General features: G+C 38.7%; 2 protein-coding genes across 2 annotated transcripts; one reads left to right on the top strand and one right to left on the bottom strand.

Moving 5' to 3' along the window:
* Positions 1-1,358: 1,358 nt before the first annotated feature.
* On the bottom strand, positions 1,359-6,924 carry LOC140760604 (GLABRA2 expression modulator-like). Its single transcript, XM_073097628.1, has 4 exons — positions 6,630-6,924; positions 6,447-6,548; positions 3,636-3,907; positions 1,359-1,980 (listed from the first exon to the last, which is right to left on the bottom strand). The coding sequence occupies exons 1-4, from the start codon at positions 6,826-6,828 to the stop codon at positions 1,792-1,794; spliced, it is 762 nt and encodes a 253-aa protein (XP_072953729.1). The 5' UTR covers positions 6,829-6,924; the 3' UTR covers positions 1,359-1,791.
* A 2,153-nt stretch (positions 6,925-9,077) lies between these two features.
* Positions 9,078-11,993, top strand: LOC140760400 (transport inhibitor response 1-like protein). The gene is made up of 3 exons (XM_073097332.1): positions 9,078-9,738; positions 9,817-10,339; positions 10,437-11,993. The coding sequence occupies exons 1-3, from the start codon at positions 9,224-9,226 to the stop codon at positions 11,193-11,195; spliced, it is 1,797 nt and encodes a 598-aa protein (XP_072953433.1). The 5' UTR covers positions 9,078-9,223; the 3' UTR covers positions 11,196-11,993.
* The last annotated feature ends 2,281 nt before the right edge of the window (positions 11,994-14,274 follow it).

Below are 14,274 nucleotides of genomic sequence, written 5' to 3'. Positions count from 1 at the left end.
TTCTGGTGCTCGGTTGCAGTTCATGATTACTTTATTATTTCTACATATGTGGATGTGAAAGAAGAGTTTAAGAAGGTGTCAGATGATAAGATTCACCGGCTCTTTAAAAGACAAAAGAGAGAGGATTTTTTTAACAGTGGATATCATTATTGTTTGTCTTCCAGTCACCAAGGTCTCAGAGCTAGAGACAAAGTTCTTGCATCCTGGATAATTCCTAGCTGAGGGTAGAAAACCAGTGGCATGGCAGAAGAACAGCCAAAGATATAACATGAGGAATCTTGAAGCGGGGTATCGTTTTTGTGGATATGATTCATTGTCATGGACTTGCAGGATAATTATTACCATTTAAGTTTTTCATTTGAATACTTGGTAACAGAGGTACTGTTCATGAGGATTCCCTTTGGCATCAATTACAGTTCCTTAATTTGATGAGAAGGGAAAAAGGAAAAAAACTAAATTACAAACTAATGATTCAGTAATACATACACCCTCCAAAGAATATAGGGATTGTAATATTGTACTGGGTTCATAGTGCAGGATTGAAGGTATAATTTAGGAGAAGAAAAAGAGAACGAGATCCAGATTGCCATCACCTGAGTTCAAAACCAAGAAGAGCATGTGAACACTAAAAAAACTTGTTTCCAAAGTAGTCTTGATCTCAGTCTGACTCTTTTAAGGGGGACCAGTCCTGACCTAGCTTTTAGCAATGTTGAACCCCTGAGCTGCCGTTCATGGACAGCTTGGCTCAGTGGCAGGTCCTAGTGTCCTACCCTATGCCCTAACCTATAGACCAATTCCTTTGATAGATTTTAAGATTTCGATGTTTTTTGAAATCCAATGATCCATTGAAGCTTCTTAACGCTGTGTTGCTTTCTCTTTTCCTTCTCTTGGGTCAGGAGGGTTGTCTGAGTCAAAAAAGAAAGCAATTGTGAGCACGCTAATGAGCCACTGCTGTGGCCCAGTTGTTGGTCTAAGGTCATTTGTCTCTCTCTCTCTCTCTCTCTCTCTCTCTCTCTCTCAAAAGGGAGGGGGGTTGAGATAAGGTACTGTGAGTTCTCCAACATAGAAGCGAGAGAAGTGGGTCTCCATGTTGAACCTGAGTGACACCTGTGTTCAAATGAGAAGTACAAAGTGAAAGCCAAGAATATTGCTTTATGTAACTATATACTTTCATAGGCTTACATGATAGTAACTAGGACCACATCAATCGATGTGCACAAAAGCTGCTGATTTCAAAAAATTGTCCCAGTTAACCCTAAATTTAATTCAAACACAAATCCAGGATAAACCAACCAAGAAACTATGGATAAGATATGCGAATAGCACACCTGTAAATATAAATTTGATAACAAAAGAGATGATTTCTTCATATAGAGCAGAAAAGTAATCTATGTAACATTCAACATCAAATATGAATACAAATCACTCACGATGCTCTGCAGGGAGCCCTACTAGTTTACAAATTCTACAAAAAATTGCACAACTTAGACTATGTTCTAGTATTATAGAATTAAACAGAACCGAACAAAATGTAATATACAATTAAGAAATTGGAAACAGAGATAAAATAGCCAGCTTCTTTAGAATTGCCATTACTGTAAAAATAGTAAATCACCTACAGATCGCGTGTGGAAGATTGTGCTGCATCGGTGGTGACAAGAGATTACATTCAAATATTTTAGGCAGATCTTGAAATGATTAAGGGATCACAATTGGGAGGGTGTAGGGATTCTGTGTCGCAGGGTAGTCTCTCACAATATCATAGTAATACAGTTGAACTTTCAAAATTCTCTAAGGTTGCAAGTCGCGCATGCTAATCAGAGCTTCCTGAAGACTCTTTACAGCACCATCATAGTTCAGGAAACCCATAAACCAGAATTCGTGATTGTCGACAGAGACGACCTGAATATATTTTTCTGCAGGATTTACTTTGCTAATTGATGGATTAGCTGCTCTTAGCTCGTGCAAAGGTATTACCACCTGTTTACATTCATTTTACAAAATACATGAGTACAGATGTTCACCTCACAGTCTAACATAACATGTTGAAAGAAAAAATAAAAGTAAACAAATTACAGGCATGGTAAAAGAAACATATTTAGGTGATCGCAAAATGTGAACAGAAGATGTTGATTTGAGGAAAAGAAAGGGCAAACTAAAATCAGCATCGTAGACCTAATACCCTGTTTGGATGTGGTTTAGGCATAACTTTGAACCAGTTTATTGAATACTAAACTGATTTAATATCAAAACAACAATTTATCTCAAAACTAGTTTAGGGCAACCTACTTAAAACTTATTATCTATCTCTCCTCCTTCGTCCAATATTTTATATACACTAATATAACTTAATTATCATTTTATCCTTAAAAAGACATCACCTCAATCAATTGTCATTTCAAGTGTATAACCAAACATCATATCTACCGACAACCTTATTTATATTTAATAAATAAGCATAACTAGCCAGGTTTATGAGTTGTACCACATCTAAATGCCATCTAAGCTATAAATGTACAATTTCCAAAGTTCTTGTCATAATTGTCACATATCATCTCAGCAGTCTCCTCTAGTCCTTTTCCAAGAACAAAGGTTCTGTAGTTAAGAAGAATGTCGACATCCTTTCAGCATTCAAATCAAGTTCAGGTCTCATCCAAATAATTCAGCAGTCAGGACTAAGAAATCTCTGCGTCCTACATGATTTTGCTTAGAATCATAAACAAGATGAATATTAATACGCACGTGAAATTATTCTTATTTAGATTATGCTGAAGACATTCTGCTCTGCGCCGTTTTATTGCAATTTGCTACTGATATTAAGGCTTAACAAGATGAAAATGAAGATTTTTCTTGCAAAAAATAAATGAATAGTATGCAAAACAACTAGTGTCACATCTAACGTACAAAGTGTGATGTAAATGAGTGACAGCATAGAAGCAGCCTTTGACTCTTTTAGATAGTGCCCATTGGAGGAGGTACAAAGAGGCAATGGAAGATAAGATTGACAAACTATTGTCCTATCCAGAATATTTGACCACAATAAGTTAATTAGCTTGTGAGTGGCCTCATTATCAACTACTAGGCTATTCCAAACTATTTCCTTGAGAGGTGGACAACTTTCTATTGGGACCAATAGCCACTGTCTTCTATCCATACACAAATGAAATAGATGATGATACCTACTAAGCACCAAATGGCCTTAAAAAGTTTCACCGAAAGCCCTTTTCCTTTCCTGGCAGATACTAGTATTCTGCCGAAGTAGAGGCAACTAGACAAACTCTTTCATTCCTTTTCTTTTTCTTTCAGTAAAGTAGAAGCATATAATAATATGAAGTCTGACATAACATTATGAGTCAACAAGAAAATAAAATTTCAAGTTTTCAACTAAACTCATGGAGCAATCCAGCAAATTAGCATAGGTGATGAAAGATCAACCTAAATGTCCAATAAAAGGACTTGCTCAGAATGCAAAGTGTTTGGGGTACCTGCTTGTAAATTAAGTTTTAGTGGGTCGTTCAGCATATCAGTATACAAGTACAACAATGAGATTCACATCATAGTTGAACAGACTCTCTCACAAAAGGAATCAATAGAAGTTTATGGAGAACATAGAAAAGAAAATGAGAGATTAATACCTTATAGTAACTCCATTCAGTCTGACCTCCAACTTTGTAGGAAAGAGGATTGTCGCTACAGAATGCAAGTTTAGCTGTAGAAAGATACAAAATTCCCATAACAGGACCAGCAGATGTTGATAAATAGCACGCATAAGACTCCCTAAGTTGCTCTTCTGGTGATGCTTCAAAAGTTTGCCGAAATATTTTGTCATAACCACCTTCTGCTATCACTTTGGTTCCTTGAGCAATCATTCCCATGGCAGCTTCAGAAAAACTAGGTCCCGTTTTCACTGGATTAAGAAGAATATTAATACTTGAAAGAATTGACATTCAAATGTTTAATGAGTTTCACAAAATAGTCTTTGATTCATGAAACCTAGAACCAAATATGAGTGTACAGAATAAATGGAATTTCTTGGGAGTAATTCTAAAAAGTTGCAAAACAAGGACTAATCTTATGACAGGGATCTCTATGATCAAGTGATCACATTAAGTACATCTAAAAGATCGCAAATCACAAGGACCTCAATAAGGAATAGTGACCAAAGAAGTAAAATCTAATAAAAATTGCAGTGTACTTTCAACAGTAGCTATCTTCTCTCCATATTCTGATAGAAATAGGAAAGATCGAATTGTATCCAGACCTCACATGGGCAATAATAGTAAGAAATGAAGTAGAACAAACCGATACCATAGTGGGTCTTACCACACAGTTATAACTCACCACATTCTGTGAACTGCACAACTTCTCTCTTTCAACAGGTCCCTTCCAAATGAAATAATTTTTGCCCACTGACAATGGAATGAACATTACCTAATTGAAAAGAGCATGCAACATTCTCTCTTTCAACAGTCTGTATTTTGGAAAGATTTCAATTGAAAAAGGAGAGACATGTCATTTGTGGATTCAAATAATTGATAAAAGTAGGTGTTAGGACCTATTATGGCGCACGTGCCACAGAACCTCATCTCTTATGCTTATGAGTGGCCTAATGGGACAGGACTGTCCAAATACAACCTGAACTTTCCTCCTTCAGGTAACTTGGAGAATCAAACTCAAGTTGAAAAATAGAGCAGTTATTGATGAATCTCGGATAAGTTTTAATAATGAACAATCATCAAATATCATTTCCTTATCTAGTAAAAAGAAAAAAACAATCGCATAATTTCAACATGAGAGGACTTTAGATATATAAAACTTGCATTTGCAACTATTACACTGAGAAATAATATTAGACTTTGACCTCCAAATTATGTTTAGTACATTTGAACTTGCTATTTAGAAAAAAATTATATCGAAGTCTTAATTTGAATGGTATTAGTACTAAGTACTTTAGTAGTTTGTCAAATGAATTATAAGCATGGGTAGGTGTTATTAGAGACATAACACAACATCTAACATCACCAAAAAAATTTATGAAACAGTGTTCTCACATTGAAATTTTAATCAGAGAAATCCATTAACCACAATTTTCTTAATTTTCACCAATAGTAATAGAACATTGCTAATTCACATCAATAATCATTAGCCTTTGATATTTTCTAGTATCGCATTTCAATCACATCAATAATCATTAGCCTTTGATATTTTCTAGTATAGCATTATCGACAAATTTCACTAGTTTACTACAAGTTGCTCAGGGACAATGATTCAATGAACATCAATAGATAAGGATGATATTTAGAGAGGACCTCAAAAGTAATATGCTAAGAAAATAGCCAAGGTTGAAACATGCACAAAGAAAGATTATTACAAATGTCCTCAAAGGCAGTCCAGATAAGCGGACAATCAAGGGATTGAATACACGTAACGGCATAAGCTGAATGCAGGAGCACATGCAGATAAATACTTCTCCCTATAAAATGATATGTAAATTATGTCTAAATAATAGTTGCAGTATATATATAGCATACATATGTAGTATTGCTCAATTAGTCATATGTGGTTCATGCAATTAGCCCTATGAGGGGCAAGGGGAAACATAGGGACCATAAACACATATTGCCGCATAGCTCAGGGCATAAAGCACCTTTTAAGCATTGATTCTTACCCAACAATCATTATGTGAGATTATAGGCAATATAATTTAGGAAAAGAATTTGATATAACAACTAAGTATTTGGACAACAAAATCTTCAATTGAACAAATCACTTGAATTTATGAATGCTGACAGGTTTATTATTTACTTAACCTGAAACGAAAAATTGTAGATCATACCTGTAGCTTTGAAGTAAAGTATTATTCAGTTTCTTAATCGAGAAGAATGTATACTGCACAATGCACACGTTCATACCAACATAAAATATATATTGAAATTATACATTGTTACTACTGAATGGACCATATTGTACAGAGTATATTTCCAATGAGATAGAAGAAGAGAGTATATTTAAGGCTTCGCTATCACAAATGTTGGGAATTTCAATAGATACAGACTATCTAATTTCCTTACCAGCATCCAAAACCTAGCTACCTGTATATGCCAGCACTGTTAAAACTTAAAAGTCTCACTCGCAGCAAGTGCAATGGTTCTTAACCCAGCCCGCCTGTTAAATTATTTAAATCTATCTCCTCCTCTCTATGCTCGGCTCAATGGCTTAGCTCTGATAGCTGTGACCGAGCTTGACTACCAATTCCTCAGAGATTTTGTTAGTTAATGCTCGAAATTTGGACCTCATCTAACTTTCATTCAAATATAAAAGAGATAGAAGAATAGTGAATAGAGAAAATTATACTGAAAAATGAAGAATAGCCACTGGGATCATCAAGAACAGGAACTAGACGGAGACGAGTTTAACAAAGAATCCATCTAAAGACCACTACTCACAATGCTGCCACGTGTTTCGCGACAGCTCCTCAGCTCTCTTCGTTGCTTCCCCCACTTTCTTCCCCCATCCCACGATCGCATTCCTCACCGTCTCGATCCTATCTATATATCATCAAATTCCACAATCAAATCACCGAAATGAACTCCAAATACACAACTGCAATGTACAAATTTAAATCTCACTGGTCATCGATGCGGAGGAATTAACAGGGGAGGAGGTAACATAGGGATTCGAGTCCGCCTGCACCGCAGCGGCGGCGAGATCAGGCACCGTCGGCGGGAGATCGGAAGGCGGGGCGGAAGGCGGGGATTGGGGCTGCGACGGCGGCGCATCGGCGACGTTGGACTTGACCGCGTCGGGATGATCGACGGTTGGATTCATAGTAATGAGTGGGCAGAGTACCGGACTCAGATCGGAACCCTAGAGGTTTCTTCCAGGAGGAGAAAGTTTGGATTCGAAGTTTTAACGCGGGTGGCTTTTCTTTTTGTTCCGAGCTTTCGAGAGGGTCCTGCGTCCGGTCCTCCGCGGGACACGTTTAGCTTTTTGGTTAGGCTGAGACGCCAGTTGGCAGTGGTACTGGCAGCACGTAAGGGCGAGTTTTTAAATATAAGATTAGATGCGTTTAAAAATGGGTTAAGAGTAAATGTTAAAATCGCTAGACTGAAGAGACGACTTAGATAATAACTAATTAAAAACATTATGTTAATAATTTTTAAGACACACTTAGTTTCATAATAATAATACTAGCTTATAACAAAATTATGTTAGATAGCTTAAATTATTAGGTAAAAAACTAACGATAACAATATATATTCTAAGTTGTTTTAAGTTAGTTTTTTTTAACTGTGTAGGCCTAAACACATGCAAGTAGGGGATGATGTGGCATCAGTCATCACCCTTCACCCACCATGTGTTGATCACGTGGAGGACATCCAATTCTCCCCAACTCCCAGCAAATCAAAGGGAGGGATGGATGGATAGAAATATAATAGATGGCATCATGCAAACGAATCCCCATCGTGCATAGACTCAAAGGAGAAATAAAGCCAAGGCGATGGATAGATAGAGAGAGTAAAGAAGAGGACCACTGACCACACCCTTTTTACTCCTGACACCCACATTTCTTCTACTGTTCAAAGAGAACTACCTACTGTAATGAAGCCAAAGCAACTTTTTTCTTTTTAATAAATAAATTTGGAAGAGAAAATAAAAGTCAACACGATCAGTCTCTCTGGATATACGAGTATTTTTACAATTCTGTAAATTCGGAAAATTTTATTTTGCCTCCTCCTTTTTATTTTATTTTCATTTCGATCCTTCAATTTTTCGCCTACTTGTATCGTTAGTCTTTGTCGTGGAGACTAATTAGACACTAAGTTAAATTAACACATTATGCTCAAATTACTAGCATAGTCTTAAATATTATATCCATATCGCTAGTAAACCTGATTCATTTATTATATTAAAAAAACTCAAATCATTATTTCTCATCCGGTTATTCTCTTCTCAAAATCCTATTTTTTTCGATCTCAACCGGCACCTCTTAACCCAATAGAAGTAATCATACAACACTGGGGAATGAGATAGAAATCAAGGAAAAAACAAGCAGAGAAATTTCATTTTTATAAGATGGGAGAAATGATTTTCTTTTTTCTTTTCATAAAAAAAGATGACTCATAATTGGGTATTAATATAGTACGATAGATATTTTTAATATTTTAAAATCTATATTTTAAATTTTTAAAAAATATTTAAAAATGGCATTCCGTCGTGTTTTGTCCTGTTAAAGTTGACGAGAGAACTTTTCTAAAAACTTAAAATTAAAAGAAACGATCAATTTAGACATGCAAAAAGAAAAAGAAAACATAGGGGTAGAAATAAAAATATAATAAAAGGTGGGAGCGAAATAAAACTTTCCTTAAAAATTATGAATGAGATAAATTATGGATCAGAAAGCCTGAGTGGACTTGTTGGCTATGTTGACATGTAAAAAACGACTCCAATTAATTCAAATATTAGTGGCCTCTCTACCTTTTAAGATTGAGAAGAGCTTCCCTGCGTGGCCACTGAGCTATATAAGTAGCTAATGAAGTGGCAACTTATCAAGAGGTGCACTGTTGGTTTCTAGACTAGGCCATTTTCTTTCCCCTCTAATTCCTGGATAAGGAATCTCATTTTAGTGAATAACTCTCCATTTACTAGTGCATAGTTGATTACTATTCGTGTTGTTCATGTTGTCATAAATGATTGAGATTTCCTTGAACTTTTGAATGCCTCATTAGAATAAGGAAAATGACTGGGGCCCTCTGTTGTGTTATTTTAAATGCAATTGAGGAATAAGATAACTACCATCTTTTAATTTTTCTATTATTACATTTTTATTTGAATATAGTTCATACCTTGAATTATAATTTAGTATACATATTCACTAATCTAGATTGCAATGTAATATTATCAAAGTATAATTTAGTTTAAAATCCGATTAAATATATAAAAGAAGTCGCAACTTTAATTCAATAGTTAAGTCTTATATATTTATAAATACGATAGAGATTATGTGTTCAAATTTACATCATAAATTTTTTTAATTAAAAATAAATAAAAATATATAATATATAGAAATCACCACCATTAGCCCACTGTCTCTCTCTCTTTTTAATTTTTCCTCATCTCCACCTCCGTGACTCGTCTCCTCCCTCTTCAAATCTCTATCATTCTTTATACATCCCTCGTCTGACTCCACACTTGTCCTCTACCCACCTGATCCAATCTTGAGATGTCGGAGGAGGACGAGGGTGGCGGGGGAGGAGGACCGGAATCCGACATCGCCCCACCGTTCTCCGACCAAGTCCTTGAGAACGTCCTCGAGAGCGTGCTCCAGTTCCTCACCTCCCGCCGCGACCGCAACGCCGCATCGTTGGTCTGCCGGTCGTGGTACCGGGCGGAGGCGCGGACGCGGCGGGACCTCTTCATCGGCAACTGCTACGCCGTGTCGCCGCGCCGCGCGATCCGACGGTTCTCCTGCGTCCGTGCCGTCGTCCTCAAGGGGAAGCCTCGGTTTGCTGATTTCAGCCTCGTCCCCCATGGCTGGGGCGCGCATTTCTACCCTTGGGTCGTCGATATGGCCTCTTCCTACCCTTTCCTCGAAAAGATTTGCCTCAAGCGTATGACCATTAAAGATGACGACTTGTCACTCATCGCTCAGTCCTTCCCCTTCTTCAAAGATCTCTCTTTGATCTGCTGCGATGGGTTCTCCACCGTCGGACTCGCAATCATCGCAGAGAAATGCAGGTACAAGCATTATCCGTCTATCAATTTTATTATAACTCACTATAATTTGTATAATTGAGGGATGGAGATTGTCTCTAGGTGTCTCCGAGTGTTGGATCTGATAGAGGACTACATCGAGGACGAGGAGGACGATGCGGTGGATTGGATTTCGAAGTTCCCGGAGACGACGACCACCCTGGAGTCGCTCGTCTTCGACTGCGTCGGAAGCGCCTTCAACTTCGACGCACTGGAGGCACTCGTCTCGAGGTCGCCGCGCCTCCGGCAGCTGCGCGTGAACCACCACGTCGCGGTGGAGCAGCTCCGGCGGCTGATGGCGCGGGCGCCGCAGCTCACGCATCTCGGAACCGGGGCATTCAGATCGGCCTTCCCCGGGCCCGGCGGAGGCGGGGGAGGGGAGCCGGAGTTTGACCTGCTCTCCTCGTTCGCCTCCTCCAAGTCGCTCGTCTGCCTCTCCGGCTTCCGCGAGGTGGAGCCTGAGTACCTCCCTGCGATATACCCGGTTTGCGCCACCCTCACCTCCCTTAACTTCAGTTACGCCTATTTAACCGCGGATGAGCTCAAGCCTGTCATCTGCCACTGCCACAATCTTCAGACATTCTGGGTATTGATAAAAATCACTCCTTGTGCTATTCTTGATAGGCTTTGGCTGTCTTGTTGTTAAATTCTCTGTTGTTGTTCTCCGGGGATTGGATTTTTAGGTGCTTGATACAGTGGGAGATGAAGGGCTCCAAGCAGTCGCGGAGACCTGCAGCGATCTCCGGGAGCTGAGAGTATTCCCGTTAGATGCCACAGAAGACTCTGAGGGCTCCGTGTCGGATATCGGCCTCCAGGCAATCTCGGAAGGCTGCCCGAAGCTCCGATCCATTCTGTACTTCTGTCAACGGATGACCAATGCAGCGGTGGTCGCCATGTCCAAGAACTGCCCTGACCTCGTGGTGTTTCGTCTTTGTATTATGGGCCGCCACCGCCCTGATCGTATTACTGGAGAGCCCATGGATGAGGGGTTTGGGGCTATTGTGATGAACTGCAAGAAACTCACTAGGCTTTCGGTATCTGGGTTGCTCACTGATAAGGCATTTGAGTACATTGGCAAGTATGGAAAATTGGTCAGGACTCTCTCTGTTGCTTTCGCTGGGGACAGCGATTTGGGGCTGAGGTATGTGCTAGAGGGGTGTTCAAGACTTCAGAAGCTGGAGATCAGGGATAGCCCATTCGGTGATTCCGCATTGCTGTCTGGGCTTCAATATTACTACCACATGAGGTTCTTGTGGATGTCGTCGTGCAAGTTATCGATTAGAGGTTGTAGGGATGTTGCTCAAAGTTTGCCTCATCTGGTAGTTGAAGTGATCAACGACACGGTAGAAGACGGAGATACTGAGAATGTTGAGAAATTATACATGTATCGATCTTTAGAGGTGCCAAGAGATGACATGCCACCTTTTGTGAAGATCTTGTAGTTATTATGCTTCGCATATGATTCTGTAGGTAGGAAGGAAGCCAATCTCTCATTTCCTGGTAGCTCAACCCATGAACTTTGATTAATCTCGAGTTGCGCTGATAATGCATGGAATTTTTACAGACTTCTCATGCTTGCTTTCACCAAAATAGTGAGGAGAGCTGCAACCATTCTTTCTGTTTGGTTACTAGTTATTACATTCTCTTGTGGGTGGATTGTTGGAGTGGCACTCGACTTGAAGCTCTCACTGTATCTTTCTCTTGTGCATCTTTCTTGCGGCTGAGTATCTGGACAAATTAGTGAGGCAGCAGATGAAAATTGACTCTTCTTCTATGACTCCGCATGATAACGATGATACCTGAAATTTACTTTTAAATTAAGAGCAAGGATGCAGGATCAAAGGATGGGCCTCACTTAGTGGGTTTCGGATGGTTTCTGATCCAGAAAGTTTTTTCAATTCATCAACCCCTTCAGTCAAGGAATGCCAATGCCCATGCATCAGTGGATTACATCACCATTCTAATTTTGTTCTCTGAACCAAATGAGGTGAAATTTAGAACTATGATTTTTTTTTTCTTCCTTTTATTGTATGCAGAGGTTCAAACTCATCTTGGAAGGAGTTGTGCCTGCCCCATTGCTGCTTCCAAGTGTTCCTTTCTTTGTTTCACCTGTGCTGTTATTAAGCAAGATATGATGCTGTAGGACTGAAACTTACTGTGTTGCTCTTTTTCCTTGTTTAGGTATAGTTGTTTCATTGCTAAAATAAATGCCCTAGCTTTTATTGAGCTTCTTCTCTCCTCATTTATTATATAGTTATAGCCTATTGATGAATAATCATGGAGATCTGGTCATGCTACAGCCTGAAAAACCCCAAGTAGCCTTGACCCTTCCACTTTAGATGGTCAATACTTGTTAGGTTCTGGTCCACCAAGGAAAGGAACTGTTCACTGATTGGACTGTCCTTATCATCAGATTAGTGCACCTTTTGGACCGCAGGCCATTTCTAGAGATTGGTGGGAGGGTGAGCTGCATCTATCATTTGTGGTTATGGCGCAGAGTAGCTTAAATGTACCTGGCTCCACCACTGACCCTTGAGTTGAAGGGCCTCTTGGTTCAAACTTATGCATTAGGTACCCTGAACTGGAAGACCTTGGCTGCATGTGATTTCTTTTTCCTCTCTTTCTCAAGTCTTTTAAAAGTTTTTCTTTTAAAAAAAAGTTTTTCTAAATTGCTTTACTTATATGCGATTTTCTTTAGGACTAAGTCAATTGTATGATTGAGATGGAGATGTACAGATTGAACTGAAGGTGGTTACACTTACATCATGCTGTTTATGTCCTTCTCATCCTTGTCCATTGTAGTAGTGCTAACTTTTCTTTGTAGTTATCCTATGGTACTTTTGGTTGCCATGTTTTGCAGCTCACAGTTTGTGCACTAGAAATCATGTCAGAGTAACCAAGTTCTGATGGAGGTTAACTAGTTTTTAACACCCAACTTACCTCAGGGCATTGCAAAAGTTGGCTTCTGAGTTTTTGATAACCATTAGTATGAAGATATGTGAAAGATACTATAGCTCAGTACATCTACTGAACTCTTAGATGCCTTTTGGGTACCAAGAGAGAGAGAGAGAGAGAGAAATAAAAAGGAGGCAAATTGATAATCATTTCAGGTGGCTCTGATGATTGAGAGAACTTGTTCTAAACTGACATGACTTGAAAGTAATGAAAGCACTGAGACATAGACATAACAAAATCAAAGTAACGTCGATCTATATCTCCCATTTGCGCAAGTTGATCATTTTTCTTTTACCCCCAAGTGATGCTTTCTTTTTTTCCAGGCAACTCTACATGATATGACAGAGAACATTTTTTTTTATGGATTCTTTGATACCTTATATCTCAAATGAAAACAAGATTGATGTAATTTGTGCACTCTGATCCAAATCTTATTAGTGACAAGTTTTGTCTCCTTGGATCTGTTAATGATATCCTAGTTAAATTATAAGTCTCTTTAACCATCTGGGCATTATTGCATTAATGATTATATTAAGGAACAATGGAGTTCTTTATAAATTACAAAAGGAAAATCATGCAGGACATAGCTTCCTATATTATATTTGCTTCTATTTGTATGCATAATTATATATGTCAGCTTGCTTCCTAGTTCTTTCCTGTCCATCAAGTATAGGATTCTGAGAATCCACCATAATTGACGCACAAAGATTTTGTGGAAAAGTTGTAAATCTTCCTGTTGCAGCAAGCAATCTATAGTCAAAGACACACTTGTTCTTATCCAAGTGACTCACTTATCCATTCTCTCTAGATGCTACAAGCAATCAATGTCAATATATATCACACCAATCAATCCAAGGGCAAAAGATGGCAGCAAAACTACAATCATGGTGTCTGAGCCCTACTACAACAGGATGCAGAGCTAATTGAGTGTGCTGTTGATAAACATAAGTATTAGTGATGAACTGGTGTTGGATCATGTGCCTCAAGCAACACATCAATGAATCAATCCTAGGGTACAAGAGTTGTGGAATCAAATTGAGGATGATGAGGTCTTGCATGCTTAGAGTTCTCATCTTTCATAAATTGCCCCTAGCAGCCTAGCAGAGAGCACTGTTTCAGAAGAACACTGTTTTTATCTCCATGGCTGGATTCCCCTTGGATCTTTTTGCAGTACAAAGTGGGCTTTTTTTTTTCTTTCTTTTAAAAAAAAGGATTCTTTGTTCTTACTAAAAGTTCTTTCTTTCCTAGATCTCCTTATATAACAATTTGCCCATAATACTTTTTAGTGCAAAATCATCAAAGTGGTATCTGCTTTGAGGCCATTGCTGCTAATGGTCAGAGTCTGTCTTCTCTACCCTATGATCTATTTCCTCTCCATATTTTGGGCCATAACTCCACCATCAAGTTGTTGGACTCAAACAGAGGGTCTTCCTATTTCACAAGGGGCTTGGTGGGCTGGGCATCCAAGACCTCTGAAGGACCAACATTAGCCTGCTCTTGCCAAATAATGGCAGAAGTTTATATTTATAATTAATATTATTTCAATTCAAACTAATTTCAAACTCA

This window comes from Typha angustifolia, chromosome 5 (genome assembly GCF_048772165.1).
Source record: "Typha angustifolia cultivar Huaian chromosome 5, ASM4877216v1, whole genome shotgun sequence".
NCBI lineage: Eukaryota > Viridiplantae > Streptophyta > Magnoliopsida > Poales > Typhaceae > Typha > Typha angustifolia.
Note: the sequence above shows the minus strand (reverse complement) of the source record. Positions and strands in the feature narration are given on the sequence as shown.